The sequence below is a fragment of the Xiphophorus hellerii genome, chromosome 4 (assembly GCF_003331165.1).
Source record: "Xiphophorus hellerii strain 12219 chromosome 4, Xiphophorus_hellerii-4.1, whole genome shotgun sequence".
NCBI lineage: Eukaryota > Metazoa > Chordata > Actinopteri > Cyprinodontiformes > Poeciliidae > Xiphophorus > Xiphophorus hellerii.
The window spans coordinates 8,794,216-8,819,421 of NC_045675.1; the positions used below are offsets into that span (position 1 = coordinate 8,794,216).

Genomic DNA, 25,206 nt, shown 5'->3' on the forward strand with positions numbered 1-25,206 from the left:
GGCTCCAAATCCAGGCCTCCATTGGTTAATAAATTTGATTTCCATTGATGATTTTTGTGTGATTTTGTTGTCAGCACATTCAACTTTGTACAGAACAAAGTATTCAATGAGAATATTTCTTTCATTCAGATCTAGGATGTGTTATTTGAGTGTTCCCTTTATTTTTTTGAGCAGTGTAAATAATAGCTCCCATTTAACATATTTTAGATGTTATCAATTTTATCAAATTAAAAAGTACAGTACACACAAATAAGAACAGACGAGAAGAAATAAGTTCCTTGATTTTATAATGAGTTGATTAAATATATGAGGTAATACATAGCCAGTATTTTCTGCAAGCTTAATTATGTCAAAGCCTTAAGACTTGATGCACTGGAAAATCCTTGATAGAACATATTTCAATTAAAGCCTCACAGCCTTGAAGTAACTGCAACACTGAACCTACCAAATTATAACCGGGCTCGCATTGCGGGTTTGCTGTGTAAATTAGGTCCCTGAATGGTGGTGCAGAGCTTGTTAAGCATTTCATTTTCTGTTTTACAAGTGTCTTTAATTTGCCTTTTTGTCTGCTCTTTTTTCATATTGGCCTTTAATTAAACTCTAGTCAATTACACAACTCCTGAATGACTTTTCAATCCCTGAGCTGGGTGTGGAGAGCAGAACAGTTTGGCAGAGCTAAAATCGTAGCAGCAGCTGACACCCAGACTTTTTCTCTGTTGCTCTTGCATAAAACCAAACCTTTATAGACACATCTTTTATTTGCACTGGTGCTGCAGGAGCGTTCAGTTGGGAGTTTAATTATTTTTTTCAGTCTTTTTTAATTGCTTCAGTCATCATTGACTTTTTCTTCACAAACTTAACATATGAGGCTGCCAGTTACTGCACCTTTATAGTAGCTGAAGAACACAGTAACATAAACAAGAGCAGATGTCTTCTGTTCAAAAGACTAATACCTGACTTTAATTTTTTGCTCTAAGAGTGTATATTAAAACACTAAAACCCTAAAACTCATGGAAGGTACGCTTTCTTTTTACTATGACTGAACAGTGCAGTGTAACATTTATTTCTGCACTTTGAACTTGCCCAAATTTTAATTAATAAAAAAAAAGCATTTTATTGGGATTTTATAACTGTGACACGTAAGGGAATTGAAGAAGAAAGATGACTTTTGACCATTGAACAACATTTCAGTTTTTCTTCTCCTTGACCAAGGCACTCGACTTCTGATGCATCTCTGGTTCAGTGTCGGAGTCACTTGACACAAATAATGCAACATTTGTAGACCGTATATAGGATTCACAGTTTGCTCCTTATGACCATACTCCAAATTCTTGAATGGTTTTCCTATACAATCCTGTTGCTGGTGCATCTTTTCCTTCCACTTAACTTTCCAGGAATATGTTAGAACCTTTTTACAATATTGCAATATTGAATTTTCTATGAATTTCTGTAAAACTAAAGGAAATGAAAATGTTTTCCTCCATGAGTTATGAATAAATCTAAAAATATATAAGTATAACTTTCTGAAATTAGTGACAAACACCTTTCATGCCTTTATAATTTTTTGAGCTGTAATTGTATTAGTCATGCACTCTACATATCTGATAATTTTTGAAGAATGGTAGAAAAAACACTTGTAAAAAGAAAATTATAAAAACTTCTGTTTCCACTTCCTACATAACCCAGCAAACATTGGAAGCGCTCTGGTCAAATTTGAACAAAATACCAGTTTAGGCTTATAGGGAAAACAAGTCTGGTGGAAAACTAATGTGAAACATAAACCTGGACAAAGTTTCCCCACATTAAAACTGTGGTGGCGGCATCATGCTGTGGAAATGTTTGGTTTTTTTTAAACTGACACACAGAAGCTGATTAGAGTTGATGGGAGCATGAAAGCAAAATACAGGGTCAATCTGGAAGAAAAATAGAAGCAGCAAAGTAATAGAAACTGAGTTGGAACTCCAAACTCCTGCAGAATATTAACCCTAAACAATGAGTGATGGCCCAGTCAAAGACCAGACCTAAAGCCATCACATTTGTAATTTTATGGAAACAACATATTAAATAAAGAGTATAAATAAGAATAAATAAGGGTTTGAACAAAAATGGCGTCTTCTGTCATTTAAATGTAGGCAGCAGGAGCATCTGGACAATGTTATTTGACAGCACTGGCAATCGTGGTGTATCCATATCAGTCACGACTATAATTGCAGCAGGTGTCACAAATAAATCTGTTGCAATTAGAATGTAAATCTGTCACCTGTTTAGATATAGTGAAACACAGCTTTTTTTCTAGTTTTAGCATTTACTAAAAATGAAAAAGCCACAACCTAAGTTCACTTTTTTCTTTGAGGTAATATGCACATTTCACCTGTATATATAATTTTGATTAAAGTCAACCTCTCACTCATAGCTGTATGTTGATCCACAATGTAAGAAAATAAAATGCATCATTAAAATCTCAAAGTTAGTATGGCATTCATGTCAATAACGAGTGCATGCAAACCTCTGATCAACACAATATGGTTTAGTTGAACAGCATGAACTTCTTTTTCTTCCGAGATGGAATAAAAAAGCAATAAATGATGAGTTTAGCTTCCAATTAATATATAGTCACAGTTGGTTAGATTTTGCTCTACCAAGCCTAACTGAAAAGCCAGCTACACAAACTAGAATTTTCCTTTAAATAATGACTAAGAATAAACTTTATTCTTCCTCATCATCACTCTGTGCTGACCATTTAGACTGAATTGAGTCATACCCAGAGGGGGGGTGCTTTGAAATTAGGTCTTTATCTGTGCGAATACAAAAGAACTGACAGCCATTTATCTGTAGATTCTCTAGAAGAAAGAGACAAGCCAACCTGAGGTGATCTTTTCCTCTTTTTTATTTATTTTCCTTAACTTAGTGAGGCAGTGTCTAAGCCGGCGATTTCTTTATCTGCCTTTCATTAGCGCCTCGCTTGCCCTTTTAGTAGGCAGTGTGTCTGGGAGACAGTCACTTTTTTACAGCCTGTGATGTTTCTGCAGATTACAGAGGGCCTTTGAAGCCACCACACTCCTCACTGCCAGGGCCTCAGACAGGCCCATGCCATCTGTCAGATTGACGGCAAAGCAAAGGAATGAGGGTGAGACACCCTCTGTTGATCTGCACTTTTGTCTTTCATGTGCCACATTTGGATGTGGCGCTGTGGCCGCACCTTTGTAAGCTGCTGCTGAGATCCGCTTGAAAGACTGGCCGCCACAGCACACACCCACACCCACAGAGAGCGGAGAATAATGGCCCTTCCTAATAACTCACCTGTAGGCATCAGTTTCTAAAATAAGACCATTATTGTCATTCCCCTCACAGTGATTTCTGTTTCCTTTTACTTTTTCAGGGTCCTTGGAAACTTCTGTCATGTGAACTTTTATGCCTAACCAGTGGAAAGGGTGTGATTGTTCAAGATAATAAAAGTTTTTGCCTTAAAGACAAAACAGCCAACTAGTCTACTCTGTCTCTTGATTTTTTCAGCAGGTTGTCACTTATTCAGTGACACGTAATTTTTGTAACTCTCAAGTAATTAATTTAGTTCCAATTTTCTATAAGTAATAATTTAAGAACTTTTGTTGATATGAAAAGTTTTGATTGATAAAACTTTGTAACATTTTTTATAGGTTTATTTTTATGGTTCAATGTTCAACCAATCACTGAACTCACACAGCTTTGATCAAGTACTGTCCAGATATGTCAAAAATGATTTACCTTACACTCTTACAGCCCCAACACTAAAGAGAGACCAAAAAAGAGAACATAAAAGCAGTCATGTCTGATTCAAATGGCCAGAAGAATTTACAGAGGTAAAAGCATCAGAAAAGATCAGTGCCCTGATACAAAAGGAGGTCATGTAATGGTCCAACTCAAAGTATTGCATAAGTTCAATGAAAAGATAAGTGTTCATTTTAAAAAAAAATACAAATCTTACATGGTGTTCCAAATTATTATGCAAGTGATATTTTCCTCAGATTTTCTTAAATAGTCGATGCAAATGATGGTCAGTATAATTTTCAAGTCATGAACTATTACAGTATAAATCAAATTTTACTGAACAAAGCTCCCCATGAGAACAATTGTTTTTTTTAAATAAAAGACTCAAAATGCACTGTTCCAAATTATTATGCACAGCAGATTTTCTAAACATTTTATGGATTAGAAAGAACTGCAAACGGTCATTCTTTGAATGTGCAGCATTAAATAGTCACATGTACTAAAATCAAAAGCTATTTCAATCAAAAACATCTTAACAGACCGAGTTACATGTTAACATAGGACCACTTCTTTGTTATCACCTGCACAATTCTTGCATCCATTGGACTTGTGAGTTTGTGAAGTTTCTGCTTGACTTTCTTTGCAGGATGTCAGAATACCTTCGCAGAGCTGCTGGTTTGATATGAACTGCATCCCACCCTCAGATCTTCTGCTTGAGGAAACTCCAAAGGTTCTCAATAGGGTTGAGGTCAGAGGAGGATGATGACCACACCATGAGTTTCTCCTCTTTCATGCATATAGCAGCCAATGACACAGTGGTATTCCTTGCAGCATGAGATGGTGCATTGTGATGCATGAAGATGATTTTGCTACAGAAGGTACGGCTCTTCTTTTTGAACCATGAAAGAAGTGATCAGTCAGAATACTAGTTTTATCATATACTTTGCTGAGGTCATTTTCACACCTTCAGGGACTCTGAAGGGGCCGACCAATGATTCTCTCCCCATGATTTCGGCCCAAAAAATGACTCCACCACCTCCTTGCTGACGTCACAGCCGTGTTGGGATGTGGTGGCCGTCCACCACCAATTCACTACTGCGTCCATCTGGACCATCCAGGGTTGCACAGCAGTCATCAGTGAACAAGTTTGTTTGAAAATTAATCTTCATGTCCGGCTGGGCTCACTGCAACCGTTTCTGCTTGTGAGCTCTGGTTAGAGGTGGCCAAATAGTAGGTTCATGCACCGCAAGTCTCTGGAGGATCCTCCACCTTGAGGTTCCAGAGTCACCAGCAGCTTCAAATAACTGTTTGCTGCTTTGTTAGGGTATTTTAGCAGCTGCTCTCTTAATCCGATGAATTTGTCTAACAGAAACCTTCCTCATTATGCCTTTATCTGTACAAACCCATCTTTGTTCTGAATCAGCCACAAATCTCTTCACAGAACGATGACGCTTCAGTTTTTGTTAAATATCTAATGTTTTCATACCTTGTCATACGGGTCTACACTATCTGATGATTTTCGTCAGCAGAGAGATCCTTTCTCTTTCCCATATTGCTTGAAACCTGTGGCCTGCTTTTGTGGACTTAAGGATGTGGATGTTCCACATCCTACTTAAGGATGTGGAACATCCTTAAGTAGATTTCCTTTAATTGAGCTCACCAGACAAACTAATCAACCCAGCTCTCTGAAATTAATTATAGTGATTCAAAGAGTCCTGACGCACAATACCGTCTATAAATTCAATAGCACAACAAAAAATGTAATCTTTATGACACTTAAATCCAATTTGCATAATAATTTGGAACACGTTGTACATAAACTGTGGAATATGTACTCAGCAATCTTTACCCTAATACCCCTAAATAAAATTCTGTCTAACCAGTTGCCTTCAAATGTTAGGTTTAACGTTTAAATTACACTGAGGTTTAATTTAACCCCAGTGTAAATCCAGCCCAAAGGTGCACCTTTGATGTTTGTAAGAAAATATGATTGAACAAACAGCATCATGAAGACCAAAGAACAATAATAAAGTCAATCACACAATTAGAATACCACCTTCAGATATGCTTTTTGTAGAGCAAAGCAGCGCTGGCACACATAGCAACCATCTATGATATGGTATGTACCGGCCACCTGTTCAGGCTGTACCCCGCTTCACACCTTGTATGCTCCTGCTCTTCCATCATCCTCCATTCATGAATTCGGTAAAGAAAATGGAGGCTGCAGGTTGCAGCTGATATGTAAAAAAGTGACACAGACTACTCCTGACTTCAGGATTCCTCCTTTTCTTAAGCATAGAACTTGCATAAAATCACCATATAGTCCTTGCGGCATAGAAAACAACAGAATTAGAATATCTTTATGTTTATTTTCCAGCTTTATAATATTTTGTTAGTTAGATATAAAGTGTAAAGTGTTTATATTTCATACATATTAAGTCATTAGTCTGCTCAGTTGCTATGTTTTGGTGGCGCTTTAGGCTTAAGGCACAATAAAAACACATGTTCTGAGATGCCTTATTTATAAGAACCATGCTGGTCTATCCATCTCCTTTGAGGAGGTAGAGGTCCGTGATAAAGCTCTGAAGTAGAATGAGATTACAGGCAGCGTGTTTCCACCTCAAACAGTGCCTCTCCCTGTGTCGAGACGATAAACTCTCTTTGGGTTTGCAAAGACCATTTCCCAGCTGCTGTCTTTTGGTTTATATGAACTTTTCAAACGGCTTAGGATCTGACAGAGGATCATCACCAAGCTCGCAAGCTTTGAACGCACCTCCCCTGCGTACTTTTTGCACCCCAGGACCACTGTCTTCAGAGGCTTGCAGAGAATAAAGACTCAGATCGAAATAAGACCCCGCACCCCAAACTCCACCTACTTTTCCTGCCACCTTGCTTGTCCTGTTTTATGTTGTCATGCATGCACACTGTGGATTTTAGGGCACGTGTAAGAATTTTTCGGATATATGCACCTTAAACATAGAGAAAGTCAACTTTCTGCAATCGTCCCCAGAAGAGTTACACATCAAAACAGCTTTCTTTAAAAAAAAAAAACCTCCCCATTACAAAGAAGTTTTCAAAGCAGAATAATACATCAAGCACTCCAAAGCAGAGAGTGACATTAAACTACAAAAACATTAAGAAAGCTCAGTGAAATATACATTAGAGCAACTGGATCAGAGAACACTGCGGATAAAATTGGAAAAGGCACATGCTAATAGGAACGCACTGAGGAACTTCAAATAGCTAAAGTTGGGTTGGGCCACGTCTGTAGTGCTGATTTGAGATCTTTCTATCTTCTGCTATATTTATTTGTCCACAGGGGTCCAGTTTAGAGTATTTTGGGGTATAACAACCAACAACCGTCTTTGCAGGCATTGCACCTCAGCATAGATGGTTGTTACCGCCCAAAAATCATACCAGACCTTCAGTGGCATACCTTCGTTGGTTATCTGAGGACCGGACCGCCACGCTGCAGAGTCAGCGGTGAGCCGTGACAAAAAAAAACAGCGATCCAGCCCACCGACATGAATCGTTTCTGATTGCAGATAAAAATAGAGTCGTCACGCAAGCCCAGAGCTATGACGGGGATGAGTGAGTGATGCTCAAAGATGTTGGCATGACAGAATGGCAGGCGGGAGAAAAACACTGAGGCAGAATGATTGGCTTCTCCTCTTTGATGTTGCTGTCTAGCTTACTCGTGACGGTTGGTTACATCTTCAAACCCCTTCTGTGCTGACAGTTGTAATGACCCCAAACATTTCATCTGTCACATCTGAGCGGCGCTCTGACAATTTCAGCTGCAGAGAATCTTCTTCTGTGGCTAGACTCCATGCCACGTTCTCACATCGATTTAAAAGGACAGAAGTTATTAATGTCCATTTGTCACGGACTGGTGTGATTATTCAGCAGAGTAGCTTTTTTACTTTAAAAAGGCTGAAAAGATACGCAAGGAACTGTGACAATGTCCAAACCATAAAGTGAAAGAGAAGACACAGAAAGACAAGATTTATAAGAAGTTAGTGTGAGGTCAATACAGTACCTTGGAAAAGTATCGTTTTAGCAAAAATCTGAAAAATTTTGGTTTACAGCCCTAAATAAAAATCATTGTCACTTACTCATCACTTGGGTCTTATCAGTAGAAATACATCCATTCTGTGAAGGCCTCAGAGGTTTAATAGAGACCATTAGTGAACAATCACCATCATGAAAATCAAGGAACGCAGCAGACAGGTCAGTGAAAAAGTTTTGAAGATGCATAAAGCAGAATTAAGTTATAAAACAATATCCTAAGCTTAGAACATATCAGAGTACTGCTTTATATGTCATCTGAAAATGGATAGAGAATGGCACAGGCATCCACCTAAACTGAAGGTGAAATGAGGAGCATTAATCTCTAATGATGTGTACCGGTTCTCAATTGGTGACTGTATGATGTTTTTATGAATTAAAGCACTTTGAAATGCCTTGTTGCCAAAATGTGCTGTACAGGTAAATTTGATAATCTGAGAAACAACTGTAAGGGTCATAGTTACTTTGGAGGAGTTGCAGAGATCCTCAGGCAGGAGAAAATGCTATTAGGCATGAACTCCACAAATCTGGCCTTATTGAGAGAGTGGCAGGATTGTTGAATTTCTGAAACTTAGTGACTGTAATTTCCCTCTACAGTTTACAACAAGTCAGATAGGGGACCTAGTAAACATGTTAAAGGACGCTCTGGTCAAAAGAGACTAAAATAAGCACTTTGCTTAAAGGAGATGAATACAGTGTGGTGGCATTATCATCATGCTCTGGGGATGAACTGATTTACCTAGAAACCTAAAGCTTTGACTTAAATATACAGTATCTAGCAATTATAATTTTGAATGAAAGAAATTTCCCAATACACATCCAAACACCACCATTTTGTTTGTTTGGTTCACACAGTCCATGTGTGGAGCAGATAAACTCTTTAACGCCAGCCTTTGTTATGCCCATTTGTAATTTAGTTGTGTTGCATGTTCAAAGGCTAAACCATCCCAGCTCCAATCCCATCTGCAGAGCGGGACGCCATTTCTCATGGTTCTGTTGGGACCTGGCTTTCATGTGGAAATGGTCTTCTGGTCCCCGTCACTCCTCTGTTGTGACAGAGGATAATGAATTTCACAACATCTGCCATTTGTTAACCCTGTTTGGTGTAACTGAGCCCTTTTTAATCCGAGGGCTTCCAAGACTTGTGCAGCTTCATAACTGGACTGGAGCAATTGGATCTCATGACCTTCTTGGGGCTGCAGAACAGATAGATACTGGATCATAATCAGACTGCTAAACTGCTGCAGTTTTACAGTGTTGAAGGACAGATTCTTTAAAATGACTTTCCTACACCTCAAATCCATATGATGTGGTTAATTATTAGAGTAATCTTAAACTTCCATGATTAAATGTTACTTGAGTAACATTTTCAGATATTAAAGATGAACACACCACTACAACACAGAAAAAAATATGAAAACATAACAAAGGTGCCACTGGTGGTTTTGTCTAAAATATTTTTTTTACATTTATTCATAAAATCCCATGTAATCAGAATAAAATATTTCTACATTTTTTTATATATTTCAGTTTGAGGTTACACTGCCACTGCAATCACTGCAAGGTGACAAAACATACCATTCTGACTTTTACTGAAAATTATCCTGGGATCAAATTAAATTTGTAAAACTGGAGTTAATGTTGAAATAATGTATTTGTTTTTACATAAATTTACTGTAACAGCAGTAAATTTATGTTTTATTTTGTTTTCGTTTTGTGTTTGTCTCCAGTGAAACTTGTTCCATCTGTCTGTGGTTGAACTCATATTTAGTAAAGATGGTCCAAAACGGCTTGTAACCAAATATGTTATCTTTAGCATAGAAAAAATTTCATTTTCTGAAAAGTTTGATTGTGGAAGAGAACAATTGTTGCTTTTGAAATAATGCAATATTGTACAACAGATCTATGTATGTATTATTGATTCGATATTGTGCATTTTGTTTCACACCTCAACTACAGAAAATACATTTAAACATTGACTAAAAGTATATAATCTTTCCATTGGATGACTATGCTGAACCCTAAACCATGTTATTTATTTAATTTAGTTTGTTTTTATCTATTTATTGTGTCAGAATTCCCAAAGTTAAGATAAAATCTAAATATTTCACATGGCACAAAGTTTTTCTTCTAAATGCATCATTTGCTTTCATAAGTTCTCCACAGTGTACTAAAAATTGTTTGAGCCAGAGTTAACGATTCCTTCACTCCAGCAGTCTGGTTCTGCAGATGAAGGAATGCCACTTTCCTGTTGCAGGACCAGAGAAATCTTTTCATCCAAAGTTCCTTAGTTCTCTTTGCATGAAAAACTTTAACTTCCCAAAACACTGAACTTTCACTCGATAGCATCAATTGCCTTCACAGTGAGTACATATACAACTTCTGCTTCTCAGTGCAAAAACATATGAATTCTAGGTTTTTTCACTTTTTAAGGAAGTACAGAGGTGTAGGTGATGTGATACAGATGCTAAATATTCAGGCCTAGCAACACTGCTAAACTCAATTAATATATTTGAATACATGCTGTATTAGACAAAAATAACTAGGATAAAAAATAATGTAATTAGTCCAGTTATAGAAATCATTTCACAGCATTCTACTGAGTTTACTCTATGATGTTTTTTTTTTTCATGATGCTCTGCACATCAACTTGACAAATGGCAACTGTCAGCTGCCATTTGAATGTGGTGTGAAACTGTTTGTAGATTCTTCTACTTTGTCTGCAAGCTAAAGTGCCTTGTAATTGTTTGATACATTCCAGTCAAAAACCTCACTATGTTTTATTTTGACTTTATTTCACAAATAATTGCGCAGTTGTGAAGTAAAAACAAAAGAATACACCTTTTTCCTTTTTTTCTTTTACAAATGAAAATTTAAACCAGCGTGACACCATACCATACCAACTTTATTTATAAAGCACTTTAAAACAACCACAGCTGATACAAAGTGCTGTACATCAAAACACAACATAACAATAAAAAAAAACATAAAATAAAAACTTACAGTTTAAAAACAAAAACATACAATTTAAAACTAGATCCCGCTAGAGTTGAAAGCCAAATAAAATAGATGGGTTTTAAGACGAGCTTAAAACCCATCTATTTTAAGTGGTTGAATCAGCATGATTCAACCACCATGCTGGTGGTTGAATCATGCTGTGGGATTCTTTGTTGGTCGGAGCTAATAGGAATGTGGAGAAAGTTATGAGCAGGGCAATACTGAAAGAAAATGTGTTAGAAGTTGTAAAAGAGTTGAGACTGGGGCAGAGGCTCATCTTTCTGCAGGAAAACGACCAAAAAGATGCAGCCAGAGGTACGATGAAATTCAAAATATATTTAGTTCAAAATATATTAATGTGCTACAATAGCCCAGTCAAAATCCAGATATCAATCCAGTTAAGAATCCATGAAAAGACTTAAAATTGAATGCTCTCCAAGCTATTCAGATTGCTTTTCTTTCTAAAAAATAAAAAAACTGCACTTGTTTCCTTGAAATTTTGCACTAGTTACTGCTCGTCTGTCAGTTGAAAGGTCAATATAGCACATTGAAGTTTGTGGTTGTAAGGTGGCAAAACAAAGCAAGAAAAAGTTCAAGGGATAAGAAATGCACTGCACTGTATTTGTTCTTCCAGTATTTGTTTCATCAGCGCTCCAGTCAAATATCCCAGGTGAGAGTAAGGAATGCGGTCTGAAACATTCTTCGAGACACAGATCAAGACATAATTTGCTGGGGATGGGTTTGCCCAGATATGAGACTGAAGCATCAACAGACTGTCAGAATCACCTTTTCATCTGCAGGCAGGAATGGCTGAAATGGTGAATTTAGGCAGTCTTCTTTCCTTTCAAACCGCCTGCCCCCATCCTGTACCCTCTTCATGAAACCTGGAATGTGCTTCAAAGAATGTACACTATCTTTCCTCCATGAATAAAACATCTGTCATTCATCAGCCAGTACAATATGTGCCGATTTAACAGAGCATAACAGCTCTGCAAGGCAGGCAGACAGGCAGGGAAGCTCCAGACTCTACAGAGTCCTGCGAAACACAAATCCAACACAGTGCCATTTGTCTGCCGTTGGAGATTACACTGGCTAATTTAAACATGATCCACTGAATGTATTTACAACTAAAAGCTATAAAAAGGCCACCAATACAAACATATGTTTCCTTTCATACCAGGAAAATTAGAGAAAGGCTACCTAAAGACAATTACACACCTGTGCTGCAGCCCTGAAATTTTCATGACACTTCCTAGAGCTTGGAGGGTGCAGGAATGCAGATCCTGACATTGAAATGAGGGGAGTTTATGAGGCTTTTGCACCTTGTTTTGTATTAAGAAATATGGAAATGATGAGCTCATTTCCATGAGTGAACTGAAAAGTTCTCTGAAAAATTCCTTTGATTAGAATCTGATGGTATTATTGTTTCTCTCTGTTTCTTGAATTTTCTTGCTTGTACTAAAATTCCTTCAGTGTTTTCCAAATCCATGAGTTATTTAATAATGCAAAAATAGTCTTTGTTATTGAAAAGTTGTCAGCCTTTATGTACCATATCCCCTTCCCACACAGACAGAAAAAAACAGAACCATCTAAAACACTTTCATGGCTTTCATCTGGGACATATCTTGTCCTTCTTTATGTCCCTTTAATGTGGGTAAAACTGTGCCAGAAATCTTATCACTCTGCTTTAGGTTACCCATCTAGGGCACTAAGAAATTCTTTTTATTCTCTTCTAGCAGTTTATTTTGTCTACTGGATTTCTTTTTTTCCTTTTGAAACAAATGCTATTCTAAAATTTGGCGTTCAGATTAAAGAAAACAAAAATATGCATGAAAAATTTACTTTACAATGACCTACACAAAAAATATCAATAACTGATAAAACAGTTGCATTTAATCTCTTTATAATTTTTGTTTGTTTGTATTTTTTACTCCCAGCTTATTTCATTTAGAGACTGAAATTTTTGTCCAAAGTCTTTTTTTATATAAAATGGCAAAAGCTCAGTTCATTCAAAAGGAGAACACTTGTGAACAGCAATTTTCTCACTATTAATAATTGATTGGACATGCATTGAATGCATCCATACAATTCTCGGTTGTTTCCAACATTATCAATTCAAAATTAACTACCTATAAATGCTGAATAGTATTTTCCTATAAACTAATTAAACTGCTTGAGTCATCACACACAAAAAGGATGAACAGTTGTCAAAATCTGTGAATTTCATGCAGTTCTTTGTCATTCTGTCCTGAACATATTTTGCAAATTGAACAATTTCTTCCAAGTGAACTTCAGTTTTCACTGATTAGAAGACATGTGGGGATTATTAGTTGTACAAAATAGTGATGTGAGAAATGCACCGAAGCGACTGAGAACAAGTCTAAGATTTATTTTTGCCATTCTTCTATAAAAGCTAGATTTGTGGAGTGCTTGGCCAATAGCTGTCTGAAAGATACTTTTGCAAGGTACTGTACTTGTGCAACATAGTTGTCTATCCTTGTTTAAAATCTAAAGGTTTACACAAATCCCAGATTTTAACTTGAAGCGGGATTGGGTGAGGAGTGAAGCCTACCGACATTAATACCAAGCCTGAAGCGCCCTCTCCTGGCTGCTATAGACTGTACAAACTGGCGTGTGATCTCCGCCTTGCCGCCAGGTGACGCTGCAAGTCTGTTGTCTCTCACCGTAATGCTTCCGCTAACACGGTCTTATGAGAAGAGTTAGCAGCCGGTGGCTAATATACAAACAATGGGCAAGAAGCACAAAAAGCACAAGTCCGAAAAACATGCATATGAAGGTATTTTAGTTCATGTCTTTGGTTGTGTTATTCATATGGTATTTTTATAGCTTTTTTTTGTTGAAAAACATGTAGAATTAATTGTCTTCCCGCTATGATAGCTCCACAATAGCGTTAGCTCGGAAACTATTTACCAGCTACGTTAATTTATGGGACTATTTCCTGAATGTGTCTGTGTTTATAAACAGTGTTAGCGATATGTAGGTTGTATTGGAACTGCAATATGCCTTACCTGTCTGGTAGCTGTTCATTTCATCCCTGAGTTGTCAGGACGAACAGACATTATTGATTCTTCGAGACGCATTGACCCACTGACTCTTGTTGATTTGATGCTCCCAGAATACGGAGAGAGACCGCTGAAGCTGGTGCTAAAGGTGTCCGGGAACGAAGTCACGACCGGAAGTTCCAGTCTGGACACTTTTTATGAGGAGCAACCCGTGGACAGCGACAAACCCAAAGACAAGAAGAAGAAAAAGAAGAAAGATAAAGACAGGAGCTTCGGCTCTCCAGAGGAAGACAGAGGGAAGAAAAAGGTAGAAAGAGAACAGAACAAATGAAACAGAAATCTTGTTTTTCACAAACTTTGCTTTTACTTTACTTGACTGCTGATATAGTTTACCTTTAAACTATATCAGCATCATGATTCGAAGAGCACATTTTAAGTATCTTCCAATCCTGGATAAGTATCGAGAAAAAATAGAACAGGTCAAATATTTGTATTTCTATAATTAATCCTTTGCGTTATGTTTTAAAGGTTATAGCCATTTATCTGTCCATCTCAATGCAACCAGTCATTTCTTTTTCCAAGGATTGATAACTGAAAATCTGAACCTGGGGAGGTAGGAAATTTTGACTTGAAAATGTGCAGAAATCATGGTGTGTGTAGGTTAATAATTCAGACAACTACAGTGTTTTAAAAGGCTAAGTTCTGGTGTTATTCATGTCATTCAGTTTACATTTAAAATTGTGAAAAGTGGGGAACCAAAATGACAATAAAAAAGGATTAATTTAAACTTTCCTGACCATGAAACTTTCAAGCAATGTTGTAGTTTGTGAAAAACAAAACTGTTAGTTTCAAATCTTTTGGCCATGACCGTAGGAGATGATTATCCTTGCAAATGGACTTGCTGCTATGAAGATGAATATTGTCTCTGTTCATGTTAGATGACTAAAAAGAAGAAGGGACACGATGCAGATGGGGAAGAAGACAGAGAGCAGAGCAGAACTCCTATTCGTTCAGAGCTGGATAAACTGGAAGGTAGTTTTAAAATGTCTACACTTTATTTCAAATTTCTTTCTCAAAGCTTATAAGTATTTTTTAATATCCATCTGATGTCCGTGTTTGCAGAAAAAGAGCAGACACCTCTGCAGGAAGCTTTGAATCAGCTCATCAGGCAGCTTCAAAGGTGCAGCACATGGCTCTAAGTATTCTTGAATTAATTATTGTGCATGTGTAAGCAAACTCCCCTCACAGAGCTGAGAACCCCAATCATCATCCTTTCTGTCTGCATGTCTGTTTTTGTGTATGCTTTGGTTCATATGTGAATGAAATGTGTTTACACTGCAGGAAAGACCCCAATGCATTCTTTGCATTTCCGGTGACCGACCTCATTGCACCTGGTTACTCTTCAATTATTAAACGCCCGATGGACTTCAGTACAATGAAGGACAAAGTCAAGAAAGAGTTCTACCAGTCATTGGACGAACTCAAAGTAAGTGCGTAGGTAAACCAGAGATCAGACGTACAACTCCATAAGATGTTTTACTGTTAAGAAAGGATTCTTAACTCTTTAAATTTTCCAAGTATCTTTTATTGTCTAAATTAAATATACAATTCTTGCAAGGTGCTGAACCCGCTGCTTAAATGTTTTGATTCACAGATCTTTTTTTAATATCTTGTCTAATGCTTGGTATTGGATTTGTTGTTGCTGTAGGTAGACTTCAGAATCATGTGTGAGAATGCCATGATTTACAACAAACCAGAGACAATCTACCATAAGGCAGCTCGAAAACTGTTACACTCTGGAATGAAGATCCTGAGCCAGGTAAGAGTCTCCTCATAGAAATGTGTCTGTATTTTCTTTTTCCCTGTGGATTTCAGTCCAAAATTGTACAGCCAGAATAAGTACATCCTCTAACATCAGTTCATGTTAGAAAACCAGGTTTGTTTTGTGATAAGAGTCCTCAGATGAATACAACAGAGGCTTGCTCTATTTAGGGTAGAAATACTTTTATTTCAATTCTCTTTCAACAGATTAACCTGGTAGGAAAATTATCCAAAGTGAAGTAGATAGTGAGGAACACAACTTTATAATGTGTCCTCTAATAGCTGTGTGTTTCCTTTAGAGATAAAAGGGAGTTCAGTAAGTAAGACTTGATATTGCATTGATCCAACACATGAGGGCACTAAAGAACGTCATCTGAAGTTTACATACTGCAGTGGTGTTGGTCTGGAAAGGCCCGTTGCAGATTCAGCACACCATAGTCAATTTAATAGTTAATTAACAAATATGTGCAGAGTTTGATAACATGTTGGAGCAGTAAGTCAACTAGAGTCAGCTGTGCTGAAATGAACACACAGCTAAAACCTTCAGGACACCAGAATTGGACTTTTCTACCATAAAGTAAAGGGAATTATTTTTACTCTTTTCACCTATTTGCTTTTCTTCTCTAGGCCACTAAGTTTTTTTGTGTGTGTTTGTTCCTATGTATAATAGGAAAGGCTGGACAGTCTAAAGCAGAGCATAGATTTTATGTCTGGCCTTGACCGCTTCGCCAAACAACCGGTGAAGTCAGAAGACCAAGGAGTCACCAGCTCAGACCAGAGCAAGGAGGGAGCCATGACTGCAGGGAGCAGCGAGCGCTCCCAGACACCCAGCACTCCAAGGTGCTTCAACTTGCCAACGTCACACCTTCCACTGATACCTGCAACTCGACACATTAGACCTTTAAATATCTGTGTAAAAGATGCATAAGCTTTGAGTGAAGGGTGAAATATTGTTGGGTTTCTAAGAAGACTAATCAGAAACAGCATATTGTGTGTTTATGAGAGCATTCCCACTCAGTCACTGCATAAAGTTTGGTGTTTTTTTACTGCAGAGCTGGAGGATGTGAATGTGAGGAATGCCCGATGGCAAGCTAGGACGTGTTTGCTCCTGCTGCTGTACATATTTTTCATGAATTTAGTTTCTTTCTTTTTGTTGCATGAAGACTCACCATGACCACAGCAATCTTTATGAGCCTGTTGCATCTTGATGACATTTGTTGATGTCAGGGAATCAAATCAAATAGATGAAGAGTGGAACAAAAGCAGAGTTTAAATACGTAGACTTCCTTCCTGCATTATTGTTTGTCTCTGTTTGCTACTGCTACAAAAATATTGACTCATTGTCAAATTGTCTCATCCTCGCTTTTTCAATTTGAAATTCTTTTGCAGACAAGACAAAGACTCCAAGGACGAGGCGGCAAAGGCCGAGAAAGAGCTGGAGGAAATCCGCAAGGTCATTGAGGAGTCAGGAGGAAAGCTGTCGAACAGAGTGGTGCAGTGCGATGTAAGAAGCAAGAATTCACAAGAAAGCTTTTTTATTTCAGCTAATTTATGTTCCTTTAAAAACTTTAATTTCTTCAGCTGGCAGTATGACAACAAAAGATGCTGCAGATCATTTAAAAGTCATCAGTTCAGCAATAATCCATAATATTAACCTTGTAAAGACATATTTTTGTTCAATTATTGTATTTTGGAAAATTTATATTACTATTTATGTATTTTATGAGAAAGTGATCAATTATTTGCCTTACAGTTGGAGTTTGCAAGGCGGAAGTCCGATGGCTCCACGACTCTCGCCGTCCTCAACCCGGCCGATCCGTCACCCGGGGGTACAAACAATGTCAATCTGTCACAGAAAGTTTGGTCCATGTTTATTGGCAAACCTACTAAAGATGTGAGGGAAAAAATCTTAAAATAACTTGAACTTTTATTGCAGTATAACAATCTTTGAAAAATGTAACCTTTTAAGGAAAGTGGGGAACAAATTGTACCAGATTATGAAATAACAATTTGAAGCAGAAATATTTTAAGTGGTATCTGTAACAGTCTGTTTAAAAGAAATGTAACCGAGGTCATTTTTTAAGAAATTTTGACTCTGTTTCTCTGAGTTATAACTCGCAGTGAGAAAAGGGGGTAGGGTTGGTAAAACAAATGTTTAAAGCTCACTGTTGGAAGAACCACAGGAAAGAAGGCTGTTGTCTGGTCTCCATAGCAACCATGAGATGCTTTGTACTTTCTAAATAGGTATTATTTTCAGGAAAAAAAAGCTTTAGCTGTCCTACCATCACAAATGTACGTCTGTGGAGTTGGACAATAACTGGAATTATCTGAATTGGTTAGATGATATTCAAACTGGGCTCATACAGCAAACACTCCAGGTGGGTGTGTAGTTACACGAAGAAAGAATGTGTGGAAAAAGCACACTTAAGTACAGTAAAGACTCTGTAATGCCGTGGGCCCATTTTGCTCCCTAAGACGGTTCCTACAGTGTTCCAATCAAAGTACATTTCTTTTTTTATCATTAAGTGTTCTCAGGTTTAATGAACACTTTTTAATTTGGTGAGAGATTATGCTTCTGCATTGACATTTTAAGGATGTTATTTTACTAATATTTACCAGGGGAACCAATAATGATTGCAAAATGATTGTTTTGCACTACCAGTGCAAAACAATCATTGTGTAAGATATTTAATATTTATATTGTCTTGCTTTTGGAATACATTAGTGCAGATCTTCCGATAATAAAAGCAACGGTTAAATGTCATCTGCTCAGATGTTGGCTACTGTCCGGTGAAACTGGTCATGATGTCCAATCGGCTGCAGAACGGCGTGAACAGCCTGCAGAGCTTCAGGGAGGACAAAAGGAACAGAGTTACTCCAGGTAAACGAGCTGCTTCAATCTCATCTCGCCTCATATTGTCTAAACAGCTGACAAAGTGATTTCTGATGTTTTACAAACTCTTCATAGTGTCCTACTTGAGCTACGGCCCGTTCACATCCTACGCACCGGCGTACGACTCCAGCTTCTCCAACATCAGCAAGGACGACTCAGACCTCATCTACTCGTTCTACGGAGAAGAGTCCAGTCTGCAGGGCTCAGACAGGTATGCTGCAGCGCGACCACAAGCTCAGTGGGATTAACTGGCAACGTCATTATAGGCATTCCTCACTGACTCCTGGCCAGATGTTCCCTTTTTTTTGACTTCATCCAGACTAGCGGAGATTAGCCAACAGCTGCAGACACAACCCGACCCTCAGGTCTCACAATACAGCTCAGGTTTAATACAATACATGAATGGGACCTTCTGTTGTTGGTTTGTTTTATGAAAAAAGATTAGCAAAGTTACAAAGTTCAGAGTCTGCTCAAAGGAGAACTACTCTGTGCCAAAGGGAAGATAGTAATCATTTGTAATTAAGTCTTCATGTATTCATCTAATTTCCGAAATGGACACTTAATGTCTCGTGTTTCAGTCTCTGTAACATAACCAGTGAGAATCAGCAGCTGCCACAATGTTCCATTCAAGTCACTTCTAATAGGAAATTGCAGCCCAGATGTTTCTGCCTTTTTGAGCAAAGACTGTCATCACCTTAGACTGACTCTTAAGCCCAAATGCATCATGGGAACTGGTGGTCCTATCCGTTCCTTTTACCAGATTGCTAATATTCTAGTTACGCAAGGCTTGTTATAAATGTAAATTCTGTTGCGACACCTCCAGGCGCTGCAACCATCTTCTGATGTCTATTTATTTCTCATTTTGTACTATTCATTTCTTTATCTTTGTATATTATGTATAAACACATAACCTGCATCTTAACTCGAGTCGAGCAAATCTCAATCTCGTTGTAATCTGTTGATGACAATGACAAATAAATCTTATCTTATCTTATCTCTATCTTATCTTATCTTGTTAGCTCGCTTTCAGCTTATAGGGCACGACTCGTGTCCCAACAAAAGATGTTCACTTGTATTTCTTTGTCTGATGTCAGGGAGCAGAGCAAATACTGACTGCTTAGTGACCCAGAAATCCCACCTCATATTAACTCGGCAGGTCAGCTGATCAGTTAAAGCAGGCCGGGTGTTTCAGCAGGGGGGATTAAGGCGCGAGGAGACTGTTGTTTTTGTTTCATCAGACAAAATATAGGCTGCAACCACTATAATAGATAATATGATTTTTCTTTTGACATTGAAAAAACATGAAGGTCTAATATAATAGTGCCTTATATTTATTGCCCTGCCAAAACTAGTTTTTTTTCACACTTAATTAATTTATTTTATTGATTTTATTTGGTAGTAACAGAAAGCTTCTAATGCTCTCAATCCAGAAAATTACAAAAAGAGGACTGAAACATTTTCTTCTAAAGGATGTTTGTGGAAAATAATTTAAACAAGAAAAAACAGTTTCCAATGATACTTGTGTAATTCTGTTGTGAAAATTTAATGCAAGATTTATTTAATGCAAAAAATTAAAAACAACTGCTAAATCTGCATTTGTATTTCTATTTTTTTTATGTTGGTTCTGCACTTTTTGTGTCCAAATTATTAAGAGCCACTAGCGGATTGCAGACCTCTGGCCTATACAGTCATATTCAATAAATTAGAATATGCGTCCCGATGTGTCTCGTTTGTCAGATTAAAAGTGCTCTTTGAAAATAAGAACCTTTAAGCAGACATTAAACATACTTTTCATTAAGTCTACTGTTCTGTTGTCTATTGGTCTGATGTAATAGTAAGTGCAAAGCCATCTGTGTCTGTTTCGCTTTGTGATAAAGTTCCTATACTAAAAGGATTTTTCAGTAATATTTTAGTTTATTGAATGGGTCTGTATACTGGTTACTGGTAAGAAGGGAATGAGTACAGATTCATGTCTCAGGTTTTTCAAACCACATTTTTCTTTCACTTGCTCTTACAAGAATGCACTTCTCTGTGTTCTGTTACACCAAAATCTCATTAAAATACCTCAATGTTTGAGAACAAGGCAATGAAATTAGTAAAATATGGCCTGTTTGTTTAATGGTAGGACTCAGTTAATCCAGTGTGGGAGGTTAACTGAGGTGCATTGTCATCCATCATGTGTGGCTTCAGATTCATGTAGCTTTATGTGCTCAGATGTTAATGTCTGCATATTCACTTTCTGGTTTTGTCCAGTGGTTTGTCTGAGTCTGTCACTTTCCAGGGAAGACATTGTTCTTTCCCTGGAAAAGTGTGTCCAGTTAGCAACATGTCCTCACTTGTCCATGAAATCCTGCGTATAGGATTCAGTTTCTTGGGGATTTTAGGTCGTGTTGAAATCAACTTCTCAGCAGGTTTTATCAGCAAATTATTAACAAACTAGTTAGCAGTTGTGAAGTTTAAAAACTGTTGTTGAGAAGATGTTTTTGTTTTCCTTTCAGCTTGTCGGAGTTCCTAGCCAAATCTGATGAGTATGTTTACAAAATGGGTGACAGTCTTCTGGATGCGATGACCAATGGAGAGCATTCAAGATGTCTAAAGGAAACTGAGCCTGTAAGCAGCCATTATTATCACATCCTATTACCAGTTCCCTAACCCACAGAACTGAGAGTGATGTTGCTTTTATGTTGTTCATATTTGTCCAGCAGCCAGAGGAGCCAGGAAGCAGACAAGAGAAGAAGAGTGGCGTTGAGGTGAGAGTCTGTCTTTAATCTGGAGCTGCTTCTGTGCATTGTGTTTGTAACACAGCAGGAGAAATGGAAATGGACATTAAGTGTAGAATGACACAAATGTAACACAAAACTGGAGCCACTCAGCCTCATCTGCTCCTGCTGGGCTGCTGCTCGGCGGAAAGCCCGTCACATGTGCCTGCATTACACCCCATATGAGGAGCCTTCATGGCCTCTGCTGATGGTTTCTGCACCAACCAGCTGTGTCAACACAGCAGGGGCCCGCTGTTAACTGCCATCCATCCACACATGGAAAGAACATTTCCCTTCAAGAGCTCCTCGCTCGCAGTCCGCAGTTAGAGAAGTCGGAGGGGGTTGTGTTTTCCTTCAGCACATTCGGCCCCGCTGGCTGCAGAGCTCAATCGCTCCTAAGAGCAGCAGAGGAAACCGAAGCTCTGGCCCCGGCGTCAGACACAGAGCCACTCTCTGTACTGTCTGTTTGCTGTTCTTGGCTGCTCTCCAGGTTACACTCATCCCCTTCTCGGTCGTTGTAGCTTTTGATTAGGTTTGATTTTTATTGGATCAGAGAAGCAGCATCTCCATTTAAAAAAAACCAGAGACTTTAAAAAGCCTTGATGTTCCCTTGGCACGTCACCTGTCCAGGGAGGAATGCATTTTCTAATCTGACTAAGTGTCTTTTTTCCCTCGCTGTCTCTCCCAGGTAGCCGAGGACAACTCATCCACCAAGCTGGACGTCCCTCGTTCTGCTGAAAGCCTGGATGTGGCTGAGGAACTCTCTGGGGGTAAAGCCCTCAGATTTGTTTATAAAAACAACTGATTACATTTGGAACAAGAAAATTAACTCCTGATACAGCAAAGTATAAGAGTGGTAGGGATGCAAACAATCGACTTATGATTTATTGTTGATTAATGGTTTATTAGATTAAAATGACCTCCAATCGCTTAGCTATCAAATCCTCTTGGACTTATGTTGTAGTTTGGCCTCCAACCAGAAGAGGGCGCCGCTGGTTGTCCTTAAGCAGAGCCAGTTGATACAGAAAACAAAGATGGCATTTCTCTTTCCCAAAACGGGATAGAGAAATAGTTCAAATAAACTCTAGTGTGTGATGCAAAATACACTTTATAGCAGTTCTGTTTTGAAATATAAACACTCGACAAGTTTCTTAAGTTATCATCTCAGTCAGTTGAACTGCATAACTGAGCAGTGGCAACTTCTCAATTAAAAATGACTGGTGTGCTTCAAAGGTGAAGATATGATGACAGAAAAGCGTAGGGCGAAAGAGAGAAAAATTGTAAAATGGAAAAAAAAACATAATGCCAATCAGCAGGGTTGATTTTGAGGGCAGTCAACACGATGAACTCATGTTAATCATAATTCATAAAGTATTTTAAAATATATGTATCCTTTTGTTACTTCATAATGATATGCTACTTAGTGTATGCCTACCACATAAAATCCTAATAATATACACTGAAAATTGTGGTTTTGAAGTGAGAAATTATTTGCAGAGTAAGAAAACTTTTGTCAGACGCTGCATATTTCCCATAAAATCAAAAAGGCCACTCAAAAAGTGCAACTTCAACTTAATGCATATAACATTGATACAATTACTGTAAATGAATTATAATGAAAAAAATGTGCCACCAATAGACTTTTCTTCACCCTGTGAAGAAAAGTACATTTTACTTCTATCTCAGACTGTTAGTTTTTGATTGGGATGTTGTCAGGATTCAGAATGAAAGGATTCGTTGTGTAAATGTAACCCCTTTCTGCGGGGGTTACCCAAACGTAACAGAAGGAGCTGAGAGGAAGTGCTAACAGAGAGTCCGTGCTGACCCTCCCCTATCTGTTACAGATGCCCTGCACTTCCAGCAAAAGTTGGATGAAACTACAAAGTTGCTGCGTAACTTGCAGGAAGTACAGAGGGAGCGCCTAAGTGCCAAGCAGCCGCCTAACATGATCTGCCTGCTGGCCCCGACTGCCAAGGAGCTGGAGCTGGGTAAGAGGCTCTCGCTGCATGAGCCCCTTTGTTCCCGCACTCGGGTCTCACCACCAGCTGTAGACCTCCAACAACCCTTCATTTACCTCGTCAGTATTCATCTAACACAGGTGTGGTTAGACAGTGGTCTGATTCAAGTCACTGGGGCCCCCAGTTCCCAGGGATATGAGGCATTTTCCTTTGATGTGCTGCGTTCTGTGTGAGCGAAAAATGTGACCTTTTTATTAGAAATCATTTATAACTAAAAATCCCTTGGCTTTAGGTTTAAATAACTTCAAAAATAAACAGTATGAATTCCCTTTATTTCCTCTGCTATGTGATGGGCTCATAATCTCCTGTTGTCTTACTTCTGATCCTTCCCTCACAGCTGAGAAAGTTACAGGGAACCTGACGGAGCTGACTGGTCAAGTGGCCCCATGTGACGTCAGCAGCATCTACGGCATTAGGAAGGCCATGGGCATCACCGTCCCCCCAGAGCTGCCTGAACCCCTCATAGACCTCACAACAGGTAAACTGTCTTAACTCAACCGAACCGTAGCCAAAGCTTATCCTACAGCCTGGAACTGGATGGAATTTGCTTCAATGTGGGGAAAAAAGTAAATAGATCTTGGAAAAGTATGTTTATTTTACTTCATTTCTATTTTCTAAAAGTTGTGTTGTTTCTTTCCTTTTATCTTTGTGTTGTTTCTTTCTTGTGTACTTATGTTTTTTTTTAGGTTCTTTTCTTTCCTCATGTCCCTCTTGGCATTCCTTTGTGTCCTTCCTTTTAATTTTCCTTCCTCACTGTTCTGTTTTTATTAGTGTGAATGCTGCAGCCATTAACAGTCTTGAGTTCCTCCGCTTTTTGCCACTTAACTACGTCTGCATACTTTGTGCTATTTCACTCATTCAACTTTTACCATATTCTGCTCATTCAGACCATTACAGCTTTATTTTGATATTGACATCTTCTACGGTTTATGAAATATTCGGCTTTTTGCAGTCATGTTGGGCCACATTGGAGTGAATGGAACATCTTACAATTTCTGAAAGATTCTGCTAAAACCTTGGAGTTCTTTCTAACTGCTTCCAGCTAGAAATTACATTTAAACTCTAAAATGTCATCATAACTCATGACCTTCAACTACTTCTGATTATTTCAGCTTTTTTATATCTTTTACAGATTTAATAAAATTCCTCTTCAGCTTTTTACTCACATTATGCTCAGTCTTCCCAATGTAACCCGAGTTTTTCACCTAACCCAAAGTCTCCTTCCAATCCTCGTTCAAACAATAAATTCAATCCCAACCCTAATTTCTCATAGATGCTATTATTTTAGCTTGTTTTAGGTTTTTAACTCATTTTAGCTTATAAACTGTTGTGACCTTATAGTTTAGCTTTGTAAATGGTGTTCTGGCATTGAGTGAAAGTTTTTACTTCTACAGTTTTTCTATTTTTGTTAGTTTTGCAGACTTTTGCTATATTTTGCTGCTTCAGCCTACTTACTGCATTTTTCAAGACTTCTGCAATTTTCACTAAAAATATTCAGCTTGCAGCATTCACACTGCATTTTTGCAGGACATGCAAATTTGTCTAGTTTCGTCTGTTTCTATATTTTATTTCTGTCAAGGCAGAAAAACTTACGGGGATTTTCACATAAAAATGTGTAGACAGATTGTTTGTGGTGCATTATGTCCTATATTAAAGAAAAAAACACACAAAATGGTTTTCTTTCTGCTTCCAGTTCATGAGACAAATGAACCGATGGAGACCTCATCCACCTGTCCAGATGTGGGTCACCTTGTCGCAGTGAAATGACATTCCAGCCAGCCTCATTAAGTTTATTAACCTAAGTTTTGTACAAACGATGCTTTTTTTGTCTGACTGTTGTGTGCATTTCAATCAATAAACCTTTTTTTTTTATTTAAACC

The 25,206-nt window shown here is 38.1% G+C and overlaps 1 protein-coding gene across 2 annotated transcripts; it reads left to right on the forward strand.

Moving 5' to 3' along the window:
* The first annotated feature begins 13,475 nt into the window (after positions 1 to 13,475).
* On the forward strand, positions 13,476 to 25,204 carry brd7 (bromodomain containing 7). Of its 2 annotated transcripts, none has more exons than XM_032560299.1 (17): positions 13,476 to 13,609; positions 13,949 to 14,142; positions 14,774 to 14,867; positions 14,958 to 15,015; positions 15,177 to 15,321; positions 15,544 to 15,654; positions 16,327 to 16,496; positions 17,046 to 17,160; positions 17,410 to 17,485; positions 18,430 to 18,537; positions 18,625 to 18,760; positions 21,048 to 21,159; positions 21,252 to 21,299; positions 21,997 to 22,078; positions 23,153 to 23,296; positions 23,664 to 23,804; positions 25,020 to 25,204. In XM_032560299.1, the coding sequence occupies exons 1-17, from the start codon at positions 13,561 to 13,563 to the stop codon at positions 25,091 to 25,093; spliced, it is 1,857 nt and encodes a 618-aa protein (XP_032416190.1). In that variant the 5' UTR covers positions 13,476 to 13,560; the 3' UTR covers positions 25,094 to 25,204. The 2 variants fall into 2 exon arrangements, with proteins under 2 accessions (XP_032416190.1, XP_032416191.1); XM_032560300.1 differs by having other exon boundaries at positions 13,561 to 13,609; positions 21,255 to 21,299.
* The last annotated feature ends 2 nt before the right edge of the window (positions 25,205 to 25,206 follow it).